Source organism: Nymphaea colorata, chromosome 5, assembly GCF_008831285.2.
Source record: "Nymphaea colorata isolate Beijing-Zhang1983 chromosome 5, ASM883128v2, whole genome shotgun sequence".
Classification (NCBI taxonomy): Eukaryota; Viridiplantae; Streptophyta; class Magnoliopsida; order Nymphaeales; family Nymphaeaceae; genus Nymphaea; species Nymphaea colorata.
The window spans coordinates 2,666,736-2,681,763 of NC_045142.1; the positions used below are offsets into that span (position 1 = coordinate 2,666,736).

A 15,028-nucleotide genomic window follows, 5' to 3' on the forward strand; every position below is an offset into this window, starting at 1 on the left:
AACTCGATTTCATTGCATCAAAACTAAACACGAAGTTAGAGCAGACGAGGTCGGGATCACACAGAGATCATACGATATTTATACATCATTTTTTATGATTAGGACTGCGGAATACAAAGGGAGAAATCCCTCAAAAGATTATGTTTTCGATTACATAATTAATGGCGAATGATGATCAACCGGCGATCTCGATGGACTTGATCTCCGGTTTTGGTTCAGGTGCTTTAGGCACAGTCACTGTAAGGACTCCGTCCTCCATGGCAGCCTTCACCTGATCAACCATCGCATTCTCCGGCAGCTTGAATCGCCGGAGGAACTTACCGCTGCTCCTCTCCACTCGGTGCCACTTTCCGCTCTTCTCATCACTCTCTCTGCTTCTATTCCCGCTTATCTTGAGCACATTTCCTTCTTCGAGCTCCACCGTCACCTCATTCTTCTCGAGTCCAGGGAGGTCGGCCTTGAAGACGTGGGCTTCTGGCGTCTCCTTCCAGTCGATCTGAGTGTTGGCGAAAGCGGAGGCGTCGCTTACGAAAGCTCGCAGAGAAGGGGAGGAAACAGAGCTGTGGAAGATACCATCGAAGGGATCCCAGATTTCCATGGAGAAGGGATTGGATCGTCGACTGAAGATGGATGAAATCAGAGCCATTTCGCTGCAAGATTTTGCTTGCCCTCTTTCTTGGAGGAGTAAGAAAAGAAGACGATGGCTCCCAAGAATAGGAAAAGCACGTGAATCGTGAAGTGGTGAGAGGTATCGAGTTGCCAAGCTTGTTTCTGACGAAAAGCGAGAAGCCTAAAGATGTATTTATAGACAGGCAACGTGAGAGAGAAAGAGATGTAGAAGAGTCTTGGAGAGAAGAAGCAGGAAGGAAGACGAAGAAGAAGCGGGAGAGTTGCAGAAGCGTTGACGATTTTCTGTTCGTCCGGATGTCTCGAGGGCTCTCGAGACTCTCTGGGCCCCACAGCTCGTTGCCTCGAGCGCGATATGACTATGATGCTGTCATATTGATTGAAATAACCAAAATTGAACCTTCTGACTTGTAAGAGAAACATAATCTTTTGGATTTTTTTTTTTCATTATGTTTATGGTTCATGCTCAGACCTATAGATCCGTTTTTTACCTTATATAGGAGCATTTAAGCGTCATTTGTAATCAGTTTTTAAGTCAATAAGAACTCTAATGGCTATTTTGCATTATCTCTCCAGTTTCTGTTCTCTTTTACATCTCTTTTCGTCTATTCTTTCATTAGTTAGATATTGATTGTGGATTGGAAGAGAAATCCTCTTTTTCCACTGCATGAATTAGCCAAACCACTAGTTTTCATATTGCTTCACATAACTTTTTTAGTCATCACATTATCATAATGAAGCTCTTGATGGTCATGTATGTCTGCCACAGTCTTTATCTTTGCTTCTTTCGAAAAGTCTGGCTCTTTCCTGAAACTTTACAAACAAGTTCCATAAGTTTCATTTAACTGGATGTGATGTGCTGTATCCATTTCATACTAAGAGGTGGGACTGAAGGTGCAGATCTTGTGAAACCAATATGACAGGATAAGGCCATATCAAATTTGGAGCCGACACGAGATGGGGCCGCAGAGTCTTCAGAGACTCATCCGGACCTGCTTGTACAGAAGGACAGAAAACCGTCACTGCTTCTCCAACTCTCCCGCTTCTTCTTCTTCCTACTTCCTTTCTTCTTCTTCTTAGCCAGACTCATCTGACTTCTTGCTTCCTATCAGAAACAAGCTTCACAACTCGATATCTCTCACCACTATACAACTCTCGAGCTTTTCCTGCCATTCCTGCTACCCATCCTCTTCTTTCCTTTCTCTTTTCAAAAAGAACAAATACCATCTTGCAACAATGGTTCTGATTTCATCCATCTTTGGTCCACAGTACGATCCCTTCTCCATGGCAATCCTGGATCCCTTCGATGGTTTCTTCCGTAACTCTGTTTCCTTCCCACCTCTGCTAACTTTCGCGAGCGAAGCCTCTGCATTCGCCAACATTCGGATCGACTAGAAGGAGACGCCTGTAGCCCACGTCTTCAAGGCCAACCTCTCTGGACTCAAGGAGGAGGAGGTCAAGGTGGAGCTCGAAAAAGGGAAGGTTCTCAAGGTAAGCGGGGAGAGAAGCAGAGAGAGAGAGCGAGGAGAAGCAGCGGCAAGTTCCTTCCGCGTTTCATGCTGCCGGAGAATATGATGGTTGATCTGGTGAAGGTCGCCATGGAGGACGGAGTCCTCACAGTGACTGCCTAAAGCTCCGCAGCCAGAACCAGAGATCAGGTCCCTCGAGATCACTAGTTGATTTTCACCATTTATATAGTCTGCATACCACTGTAGAAAAATTCTCCTTTGTTTGGAGCTGTTGTAAACCTACGTGGTATACCATAATGTGGGTGTGCTGAGTACTTTGCCTTTCATGATCTGTTCTCTGCTATAAATTGGTGCTCAATTTTGATAATGTGGAATTCTGTCGATTAACCTTGTCTTGAATTTTCTTTATCTAGCAACAAGATTTATTTCAAATAAAGTGTTTTATTCGAAGCATTCCTACACTGTTCCTGATCAATTTACCAACATCTTGCATCTTTGATCTGTCCAAGGTCACTAGTAAATAAATGTTTCACAGTATGTCTACCATGGTTTTCCAAGTTAACAACTTCCGAGTGCTGAAGCAGCCACTTGGGCTTACTCATTTTCTTCAGATTCAGTTAGAAAGTTGGAGTATCGTGAGAAGCTAGACATATTTTACACAATTTCAGGGTTTCTTAATTATATTCAAAACCACTTGGGTATGGTAATCGATGCCTTCTAGATGCTTGATGATCGCATTTGGACTTTGCACAATAAATTGATGACGTAAAACACAGAAAGTTTCCTTCTTTTCCCAACTTTTTGAGATACAAAACATCTCTACAAATACAATTGGTATTTGCAATTCACAAAATATTACATCTATTTACAAGTTTTTGTTACTCTCCTAAGTCTCCTTAGTTCTCTGCTTCATCTTCTTCCGTTGAGTCTGTCTCCTCATTGCTAACAGCAAAAACATCTCTTGGTGAACCCGTTTTCGAGCTCGGCCCAGGAAGTGGTTCATGGATGACTGGTTCGTATCCATCTTGATCCACCCTGAGGTCAGAGGGAGGCAAGAAACAGTCCATTGACAAGCCACACACATTAAAGTCCATCTCCTCTATGGTCCATGTCTCTTCCATTTTTGTTCTGGTGTGGTTCGCCGACGACTCACCAAACCGAAACAATGAGGTCTCTGTCCGGCCTGAATGGGCTATCAGGATGCCATCAACCTGTCTGTAATCTTGTATCACTGACAACATGGTGGTCTCCCAGTATATGCTGTCATCTCCAATGCCGCTGATTCGAAGCATATGGGAGTCTTCAAACTGGACCACTAGACCAGTCTTTTGGCTGAAGTATCCCCAGACTGTGTGTCTCATGATCTCCACATTTTTGCTACTTCGAGCACGTAATGCTGACGATTCTGCTTCGAGCTTAAGGATGAAGCAATCCTCGCCATTGATAGTCTTCTCGCCCATGCATACAGATTTTGAGAAAAAGCTTGCAGTAGATTTTGGATCCAAACCCTTCAATCATACAAATTCTTGTTAGCAACACAGTTTTGCCATGGTATTCTGCTTCAGCATGACATGAATTTGTTACGAAGTTGTCTTATCTAAAGAAGGGAGACAAATAGATGACATCAAGTTACAACAGTGATCAATTAGAATAGTGAAAAACTGAGTTCACAACAAGTACCACCAAGTTCAAGAAATCCAATGTTTCTGTTGTGTAGATTCTTAACTAACAAATATAGATGCCTGAAACCATGCGAGATGAGATCAGATATCTTCCTTTAGTGAAAGGATGTGTAGAAACCAGAGACTTCACTGGAGAGGAATTGGAATTGAATCCCACTAGATTCTTTCTCCTAAGCCATGAAACTGAGTGGAATTGGATTCCAACTCCACATACGCTTGGAATTCAATCATACCCAACGGGAATATACTCCAACAAATGGAATAAAGAGGAGCATGAAGGCTCTGTCTGCAAATTCAATTATTTGAGTAGAAACGAAAGCAACTTGAAAGCCTTATGTGGGTGGCATGTCCATAAGAAATGTTAGAATATTAGAAAAATCTAATAGTAAGGTAGAACTTCTCTTTGTTCTGATTCCCTCCTTTTTCTAGTTGTCCTGGTTAAGGAATGTTAGTAATAATAGTCAATGAGTAATGGTTGGGACATAAGTCAATAAAATATACAACTTTTTCCAACAGAATGGCCCATGAACTCAATTATGGTCAATAGTTCGAAATTTTGAAACTTCTTTAAGTAATTAAATCCTTTATGTCGAGGGGAAAGGGCCACTTGTTGAGAAACAGACGTTACAGACCATGTTTCTAAATGTCCATTTTTACGAATTTTTTTAACGATAGAATAAACTTCAAGCTGTTTTTGTGAAACACCAACTTGAGTTTATGAGACTTTGCAATAAGATATGGACAGACCTTTTCTTCGATCTGATCGTCGTGCAATTGGCCATGGATGAAATGTCAAAATCATGATTTTGGGAGCGTTTTTTGATGAAACCAAAAAACCCAGATCTCATGCAGATTTTCTTGAATTTCCCGCATGTAATGCCAATCCAGGGGAAAAACAAGGGTGGGTGGTATTTCTAAAGCCGCCAAAAGCAGGGCAAAGAAAATTGATTTTTTTTTTTTCAAATGTTCAGTTGCAAGAAGTCCCATGGCAACTGTTGTTTGCTAGTCAACAACGAAGATGCATTTAAATAGTCACAACTACCCTGCACGTCTAAATATGTGAATGCACATATTGGAAAGGAAGAATGGCGGAAAGAAGAGAGGGAGGGAGAGTTCAATGTTTCTTTCTTCTTTCCTTGTAGTTTTTTTCTAAAGATGATTGACATTCGTTGCTTCATTTGAAAATTCAGGCATAAAAAATCTTCTTATATGCATAAAATATTCAAGAGTCATGCCAATCTTGGTAAAAGTTTTTGCTGGTGGACGAAATACTGCAAAAGTCGGATAGCTTCAGCCAAACTTCAGCCACAAAGGGGGAGACAGCAATGGCTGAGTGAATTGATTAATCAGGGTTTTCAAATGACAATTGAATAAACACTCTTCATGACTCGGCTCAGGCATGGAAGGATTTCCACTAATTTCGGAATTCCTTGACCATAAACTCTTCACAGCAAGAAAACGCGGTTTCTCTAAGAATTCAAGAATTTGGTGCCAAAACTTGCCTTGCCTCCAAAAAAAATGGCCAGGTTCATAAAGTAGCTAAAAGTCTGGTCCCTGTCATCTGCAGAAAATTTCAATATTTCCACAGAACGATGCTTAAACAGAAATTCATAACTCGAGTTTCAAACTCTTCATTTTAACCATCTATATTGTGTGACATATATATTCATACAAGCTGTCAATTTCATAAAACATTTAAACATGAATTTTCCTGTTCTTAATTCTATTCACCCATTGTGCTGGGCCACCTAGGTGCCCAAGTGAAGACGATGTCTTGAAACTCTTCTTTTCTTCTTATTCTTTTCTCTATTTTTCGCTTTTTCTGCTTCCTTCTTTTATCCTATCCCTCTTCTTCTTTCTTTTCTTCCTAAGCCTTTTTGAAAATTCTCTGCTTAAAAAGCCACCTAGCGCGTTTGATTACAGTTGGTGGATAGAAAAAGTAGAATTTCCAAGTATCATTTTGAGGTTAGCAACTACTGCAGTGTTCGTATTAAATGCAGTGAGATGAATGTGCTCTTTTGTTGCTTAGATTTTACCTATGCCATGATGGAAGCACGAAAAACATCAGGATTTCTGCAAAATCTATTGTCCTTTTCCCAAACCTCATTGGCTGTGCTCAATAATTTGTAAAGAGACGCAAGGACGAGGTAGCGCCCACCGGCCAAGTACTTCCTATGCATTCCCACAGTTTTTCGTTGAACGTCATTGTTTTTGGCCCACACAAAAGAAAAAAACCGGTAGGAATTTCCCTTTTTCCGGTTGATACTTATCATTGTTTGGCCCACAAGAAGGTGTTCATACCTTCTCACTGAAACGACACAGGAGCCACCAACATAGCCCTTTTCATTTACCGGCCATGTCACGGCTTGAATCCGCCATTTCAGCCTGTATTGGCGTCTTCTTTTGCAAAACAGTAAAAGAACTTCTGAATTTTAAATCAAAAAGGTACTGTGAATATGTCGTTAGAAGCTAATTTCAACGGACCTTCTATAACTTTTTTACAAAAAACAATCACTTTCGATTCAGATGTTGACAAGTGGTTTGGTTATCGTCATCAGCCAATGGGTGGTAGTCTCAAAGAAGACGGACCGGTGGTGATTTTATAACACAATTAACCCCATCTCCCCAAGAAGAGACTATTTTGAGATTGCAAATAAAAAATATTCGTTTGTTTCAGTGTGAAAGGTTGAAAAATTTGGAAACAACATACCTGTAATGACCGACGGAGTGGCCGTGGTGGGCCTCTAGAGGCGTGAGATGGGTGCCAGGGGGTCTGTCTCCAAGCCACCTTCCCGTCACTCCCGGCGCTAATCTTGCAGCCGGACACCACCAACTCTATGCACCACAGATCCGGACACTTCTGCCACAGCACGAACCCACCGAACTCCCCTCTCTTGTTCATGTTCTTTGCCTTCACAACCTTACTGCCCGTGTGAAGCTCCGAGGTCATCATCTTTACTTTGCCCATCGCGTACATGCTCTTCATCCTGTCCAGAGCCACATGCCCTCCTACTGCAGCAATGTACTGTTCTATTATGTACTTGGCCATGCCCGACTCCTGCATCAGCCATGTATTTAGGTTGAAAGTCAGGAAACAGCAGAAGGCAGATTACTCTTTCTTGTCTCCTTTTCAAAATCTTTCTTTTTAACATTTTCTGGTCATTGTTTCTGGATTCACAAATTGTGAAGATCAATATGAGGTAAGCATGTCCTTTTTATGGGTCTTATTGGCTTGGAATCTGTCAGAAGACATTCAATTATTTGGGGAAAATAATCCGACAGTTCGACACTCTTCATGATATTGTCTTCAAACATCTTGAACGACCTCAAAATCCAGCAAATGTAGATGCCAAATCACAAAAGGTGCTACACCAGAGCAACAAATGATTTTGTGTTCAAAATTATTGCAATGTTTTGGATACTCACAAAATCCACCAACTTAAAATCAATATACCATGAAAAGCAAATTTCTGACATACTCCAGCACTAACAGCGTCGCCTTCCCAACCGTCCAAAACTCTAAAGGGAAGGCCCTTTGAAGTTCAGAGGAAAGTATTTGCAGAGTTTTGCTTGGAAAGAGGTTAGAATGTCTTAAAAACTCTCGTGTTCCACTAGAGTGTCATGCCAAAGCAATATAAATTCAAACGAAAAGCTCAACACACGCAACAACAACATCAACAATAATCGATCAACAGAACTAAACAGCAATGACAAATGTCACAAGCATTAAACACTAGCTTGCAATTCAGAAGATCACCCTGGTTAAAAAGACCCAAAGCAGAGAACTGCCAAGGAGACATGAAGAAACGTGTCACAGTGAACAAGAGATTAGATACCAAAGATATTTGTTGGCAGAAGAAATTTATCTACTCAATGATACGGTAGAAAACATAACCAAATCAAAATGGTGAATTGGAGGCCTTACCAGAGGGTCGTCTCTCATGGGCCGACCGGGTTCTTCATCCTCATGGAGAGGGAGGGGGATCAGCGGAGCGCCGCTGACACCAAGAAGAAGCTGAATCTCGGCGGCGCGGCCCCCGAAGACGGACGAGGGCTGCTTATGGGGCCTCATCCACGTCTTCACGCTCTGCCAAGCATTTGGGCGGGCGACGAGCATCTCCTCCGGAACCGGCACCTCAAGCACCGTGTCCAGGGCGTCCTCCCTGTCGAAATTTGGGGAGAGTTTCTTCATGGGGAGCCTAAAGCCAGGGCGCAGAGGAGAAGGAAGATGAGAAAGCAGCACTCAAGTGTCGCTCTGCAACATCGGGTGTGAAGCGCGGAGGGGAGGAAGAAGAGGCTCGTTTGAATGGAGGCCAAGACTGACGAGGATATGGACGGAGAAGCCTCTGAAGAGCGGTTGGTGGTGGCCCGCCGCACGACGTGGGACTCCTTCCCTCCCTGTCGCCGTCGTGATCTGCACCCACGCTCCCAGAACGGTGCAAATCCCTCCCTCCACATATGTATGTATTTATTCATTTTGCAGCAATCAGTCATTGTATATAGAATCAACATAATATTAGTTTATATTATACAATTTTAATATATTTTCCATTACATTTACAGTAAAAATTTGTTGTTTATTAAAGTTGGACGAAGAAAGTATAATGAAAAATAATATATCTTGTTAATATTCCTTGGTTAACGGGGATTGATGCCGTCAAAAGCATCCTTACTCCACAGTAATTTGCCTTCCGGTTTGAGTGTTGAGAAACGCGTTTATGCATGGCGAAGGAGAAAGGTTCTTAGCAAAAATAGCTACATTAAAAACACTTCTATATCGGCAGATTTAATAAACTGACTTCTATATTTGAAAATCCGGCGAAGCGCACCGGACCGGTAAGCTCCTCTTCATGCATAGATCCGATCTTGTCAAACCTTTTAGATCCGATCTTTAGAAGCCAAAAGGTTTGAGAATCTTCATTTGTTAATATCGATTAATTATGAATGAGAGTGTTGGACCTGGGGAACATACTCATGTGAAGAAAACATACCAACATGATGTTGGTTTCGATCTTATTAAAATTGCTTTCCGCAATCGAACCGATCCACGTAAACCAGTCGGGGATAAGAAAAAAAATATTTAAAAATTTTAATTTTGATAAAATTAGTTAAAATAATAAAGGTTTTCTTAATTTGAAAAAAGGAATAGTTAAAAATGACGTGTCACTCTTGATTAGGATATTGATGCCACCATTTGGATTTGGATCGGCCAGATTCAATGGGGCTTTTATTAACAAAAATGGTCTTTTATATGACAACATTTTATACGTTGATATGTGTTGCTCTTTATGAGCTACTGATTTTTGAAGCATTTTAAAAAGCAATTACTCGGCAAACTTAGAGGCGTATAAATTTCATTAAACTAAAGATCATATGTTATACTTAAGATCCTTATTGCATCGGAAACATATTAGATTTAAATCAGAAGGGGAAGGACAGATCTTAAATCCATGGTTCTCAAATCACGAGGATCTGAATTCAAGACTAGCAAATGCCCTCTTAGGTTGCTTTTGGTAACCTCGGATCTCAGATCCAAGGTCCGATTTGCAGCATAAATATGAGGTTTATCAAACTGTACATTTAAGAACCGCTGATTTCAGATCCATGAGGATGCTAAAATCCATGGATCTCAAATCAGAGGGGGATGGATCTGACTTCAAAGTGTGGTTTTCAGATCCCCACATGAAGGTAGAGAGAGAAGGAGAGAAAGAATCTGATGGAATGCATCAAACATAGGCTTTTAAAGCCTAAGTTTTAAAACCTCCAATCTCATATCCAAGGTTATATAATCTGCACTGCATCTAAGATCCGAGGCAATCAAACACAACCTTACTTAATACAAAACTTGATTCTAATATATAATTAAAGTAGATTATTATGATAACCAGAACCCAGAGTGTGTATATATACATATAAATAAGTTCAAATTTATAGGATGCCGGAAGTTGTGAGACAATTAAGATGATTTATGGTGCAAATACAGTTTATTGTACCTTTAGCAACAGTTTATAGTGTTTTCAGCATTTTAACTATGCAATATATATATATATATATATATATATAATGAAGAGTCAATATGAATTGATTTTTTAAGTGCAGGAAACTTTACTCGATTGAAGGACACGTGGTCGGCCGAGAATGGGTCTCATAAAACGGAAAAAACAAGGGCAAAGATATGGGCCGGACATGGCTTTTAATGATGAAATGTTTTCTGTGGACGCCGGCCTGCGTGCTCTTTGGCCACCCGACCGGTCCAGGGCCGGACGCCGGTACGAAGGACTTTTAAATATCGGTTGATATGTTTCCCGAATCGGCCCTTCTAAATAAATTACAAATAAATATTATTAACGTTTTTGGTAAATAATTTACTTTAAACTTTAAACATACTAATTGACGCCTAACCGTATCGTCACCAATCATAACTCGGCGTTATCCGCTATTTGGATCTGAATATGGATTAAGAAAAATCTATATCATATCAATACGAATCCTATCTGTATCCTGCTATTAAATTCACGATTGGATCTAAATCCAGCTTTTAAACCGAACTACATTATTATCTGTTACGAACCGACTTTCAACATGTATGATATTGATATTTATTTAAAACTAAGTGGTATTTGAACATGTGTATGCCAATGTGGCGTCTCAACAAGGTTTTTTTGGAGACGGCAAAGAACCGATACAAACAAAACCGATACACCTCCCTAACAGGCTACCTGAGATTCTGATCAAATCCAAATTGACGTACTTAAATTTGGAGATTCACGCTTTAAGGGATTTGGTCGTCGTTACATCTTCCTACACTTACTCAGGTTTTCCAAGTCTTAGAATCTATTTTCCTGCAACTGCAAGCATTTGAATATTTTTTCCGGCAAACTCAACATAGCAGGGGAGCCACATGGACTTGTGTGGGCAGTTGCCTACACGGTAACAGAAAATTTATTTATCTATATATTGATTTTTTCCAATTACTTTACACATATATCTCTCTACTCCAGGGTCCTGAACTGCTTGAATGGACATCCATCAACTAAAGTATGACATATCCACTGTTTGCTTTGCGGCCACATTTTCACCGGCCTACCGATCGGATCTTTTAAGCCGCTGGGGTCCTGAATGCAAGAGATGAAAATTGTGTCTTTTTGTCTGTTGTTGCAGGCAGACAAGTTCATGGCTCACCTTTGTTTGTTTCAGGATGTGCCCTGCCAAACATCTTCAGATGTTGCAATAAGACGGAGCCATCCGGATTCTTTTCTCCTCCAGATCTGAATTATTTGTATTCGTTTATCTTTATCCATTCACATGTTTCACCGTTTTTTTTTTTTTTAAAAGAAAGAAGTCTGTCTCTCTCATATGATTTCTTAAAATATATAATTCTATATAAGCATAACCTAAGCTAAGCTAAAGCCTCTTGAAATTATTGTCATCAAGAAACATCCTTTCGAGAAAACAGTCATTTATCCAGAAAGAATTCTTAGTGTTTTGGTTTATATATATATATATATATATATATAGCACGAGAAAACCTGACGACGTAGATGGCAGAAACATCTGCACGTCGTGCGGTCAGCTGGTTGGCCGTTTGCAGCCATGCTGGGTGGGCCCCAGCACCAAGTCAGGAAGCAGCCACGACCGATGGGTGAGGCGTGATTATCGGTCAAGGAGCATAAGTGGGGCCGGCGCCGAACGGTCCACTGGTTCCATGTGTCCTCAAACATCTCCCTTGTCTTGAACCATGAAGTCCCCCATTTGATTTGATCTGTCTTGGCAAACCATGGACTTGGATCCGCTGAAAGTTGAATTATCCGGTCAGAAAGTTGACTAGACAACTCTAAAAATGGTATGTCCGTCAAGTCTTCATGTTTGATTTCTTCAACTGCTAAAAACATGACTATTTTACATTTAGTAACGACGTTTATGATTAATATGACCGTGGGGTCCAATCAGTTCATGGGTTCAATCATGGCTGACAAAATTTTATACTTGACCTAAGTTTAAAGATTTGATCAAGATATACAAATTTCCAAAGACGTAAAAATATACTCGACAAAAATTATTTTCTTCAATAAAATACCAACTCTGGTTTATGTAACTTTTATTGGGTTTGTTTGGTAGTGAGAAAAAATTGTTAATATTTAATAAATCTACCGTAAAGATCCGGGTAGGTTCATGAAATATTATTGTAACAAGTTTTTATGAACCTACGCTAATCTTTTATGCAAATTCATGATTTCAAACAAATTCTTCATGTTTAAAATTGCCTTTCCTCTTCTACCAGTAGCTTGTGGCCGGAGCTAAGTCTAGACTCACCTAATGCTAGTGGCATGACTGAACCACAGCGGGCCCAAGATGCGTGGAAAATAATAATCATAAACGTTTAATAGAACTAGGTCATAGGTACAGTCATACAAGTCGCCTTGGACACAAGTGTACCTTATGTAGCCAGAGGCCAAAGTCTCTTTCAAAGGTTTAGGGTTGTTTCGAGACTTGGGTGAACTTATGGTCAATGTTATTAGATGTGTATGCACATGTTACACATCACCCTCTTCAACACACCCAAAAAAAAAGAGTGATGCGCCAAAGACCTAATGTCTGCACATCAACCCTTTGATGCACGCGTAGCAGGTCTATGCACAGTGAGCCTAATGCACATGCATCATGCACCAACTGTTTTTTTTTAATACTTTTATTTAAATATTTTACCTTTATATATATATATATATATATGAATGATAATACCACCTTTAAAGTTTGTTTAAAATTTTCTTAATATCCAACCGTTAGAAGTTTCAAGGTATTTCCATGAGTCTCCTCCCTTATCCGTTATACGAGCATATCTCAGCTACCAACATTGAAGTACAATTTTGGCTTAATAGACAGAGAAACTAAACTATAATTTAAAACTTTGAACAGGGTCGAAATATAATTTTTCAACATTTTTATACAAGATAAAAGAACTTTTTAAAAAATTATACTTTTTTTTTTTTTTTGAAAATTTGAGGGGACAACATGGCCACTGATTTTTTAAATTATGCTTAATAACATGACAAAACACGCAGATGAAATTACTATTGAGGATTACATTTACGTGTGAATAGATTAATTACTTCTTAGTTCCAGTGCTTCGACCTCGACCGTCATCCCTTATGTGGTCATGGAAAATAACATGAAGCATACTCTGCGTTGGTTCTTCACTTGTTATTTTGATTATTTATGTACACTTTTGAGGACATTGTATATTTGATGTTTTTTTGTTCTGATGCTTACATATCATTATGCATCGGTGTGCTAGTGTATCGTTTGGCATCAATCCACTTAACAACATTAATTATGGTTACTACTTTCAACTCGCAGGCGCCAACATATGTAATCCAAAAAAACACCATGAAAATCGAACTGATGACCATAAGTTGGTCAGCCCAACCATCTATGCTACGACCCTTAAGCACCTGACAGCCGAAATCCATTTGGAATTTGATCCTTAATATCGATATTCGTGCCGCATGTCTGTGTGGGCGCATAGACTTATATGCATGGTCTTACCTTGGCATATTTGCTAGTGCTTATATTTACAAAAAGTCACTGAAATTGATTTTAAAAATAAAAAATAGAAATTTTGAAGCACATATGGACTTCACACTACCCCGATACATATGATAATGACATGATTGGATCTTGTGTAATAGCTTCGTGCACCATTTGTCTAGTTGAGTGGCTCGGTTGGCCTGATGCAACTCCATTATCGGATAAACCCTTTTCTCCCCAAGCTAGGATCCGATACATTCTACGATTTATTTTGATCACATATATGATATATCTGAGGATTCTGAACAAGTATTTGTGATCTACATACTTGATTTGGTAATAATTTTACTAAAACCCGGTCTCCATATTGGAATTTGGAGCATTTCTTCGAGGTGGTAAATCATGAGATGCTGGACATTTAAAATTAAGAAAACTAGTTTTATCATTAATCAAATATATCACATATACAAAGTAATATTTAACAACTGGAAAGCTTAACCTTTTAAGGATACCTAAACATAGATTTATTTATATTATCTCTCTCTCACATATAGGGATGTCAATATATGTGATTTGAATCAGACATATGATCGATCTATACGAAAAAATTAAATATAGAAAAAATTTTAATATCCGATTAAGAAAATCTGATCGGATTCAAATTTAATAAATGGCATCTGATCATATTCTAATTCAGATTCAGATACAAATTCGTATCAGATTCATTTTTAGACAAATATAATGTAAATGCTATTAAATTTTGAAAATTGGCAAAATCCGGTTCAAAATTTAGATTTGGATTCATATATAAATATAAAAATTTGATTCGGATCAAATTCAGATTGTAAAATCGGATTTTGGATTCAAATTCGAATATGAACTTTCTTTATTCCAATTCGAATCTAAATATGTGAATATCCAAAAAAGCATATATGATTAAAGATGTATCTGATTTGAATCCGATCCATTGACATCTCTACCCACAAAAACATGCGCATAAGTTTAACCTACTCTTGGAGCTCCGCTGCAGCCAATTCGAGTCAGTAGTCAACAAAGTGTGCCAATACATGCAATGGCTCCACTTTGCAGGATCAAGAATAGCATGGGGCTTATGTTAGATCTGCTCTTCAGAAAATAGTGAATCTCAAATCTGAGGTTGAATTTGCATCCTATTCAGGGAAATTAGTTCTTGAGTCTAGAAGTTGCAATCTCATTTGAGGATCCCATGCTTGACCCACTTCTAACTCCGCAAATTGAGCCAATTCTAATTTCAATTTGCCAGCTACTTGTTTCATGGCTTTAATTTGATCTATGGATCCTACTCTAGAGATAGAAATACCCACATTAAACCAAGTTAATCCATGCATTTTTGAGGGACATGGTAACAAGGGGATTCATATATTCCGGACTTCATATCTTCATGCACCTCATGGTATGTTTGATAGTCTCGAATTTGAGATTCGAAGTGGATCCAAAATCTACACTTTGTGGTTCTCATGTTGGGTATTCATTTGAACTCAACTTTAACAATAATGAAAAAAAGCAACAACATGAACAACTTTAGCAATGATAACAACTATAACAATAGTAATAACTATAATGGGTCTGCCTAAAAAGAGGCAATAAGTAAGCATGGGGTCTTCCAAGATGTAGTTGAGAATTGAGATGAAGACATGATATGAGGAAATGCTTTCTGATGCGGGAGCGAATGCCGAAGAGATC

The 15,028-nt window shown here is 39.2% G+C and overlaps 2 protein-coding genes and 1 pseudogene across 2 annotated transcripts; 1 reads left to right on the forward strand and 2 right to left on the reverse strand.

Annotated features, from left to right (window-relative positions):
* Positions 1–51: 51 nt before the first annotated feature.
* Positions 52–1,124, reverse strand: LOC116254560 (16.9 kDa class I heat shock protein 2-like). The gene has a single exon (XM_031630018.2). It carries the CDS (start codon positions 644–646, stop codon positions 176–178), a length of 471 nt encoding a protein of 156 aa, XP_031485878.1. The 5' UTR covers positions 647–1,124; the 3' UTR covers positions 52–175.
* A 595-nt stretch (positions 1,125–1,719) lies between these two features.
* Positions 1,720–2,307, forward strand: LOC116254726 (18.1 kDa class I heat shock protein-like; annotated as a pseudogene).
* Positions 2,308–2,869: 562 nt separating this feature from the next.
* LOC116254093 (uncharacterized) lies at positions 2,870–8,189 on the reverse strand. The gene is made up of 3 exons (XM_031629174.2): positions 7,704–8,189; positions 6,489–6,836; positions 2,870–3,604 (listed from the first exon to the last, which is right to left on the reverse strand). The coding sequence occupies exons 1-3, from the start codon at positions 7,968–7,970 to the stop codon at positions 2,993–2,995; spliced, it is 1,227 nt and encodes a 408-aa protein (XP_031485034.1). The 5' UTR covers positions 7,971–8,189; the 3' UTR covers positions 2,870–2,992.
* Positions 8,190–15,028: the final 6,839 nt, after the last annotated feature.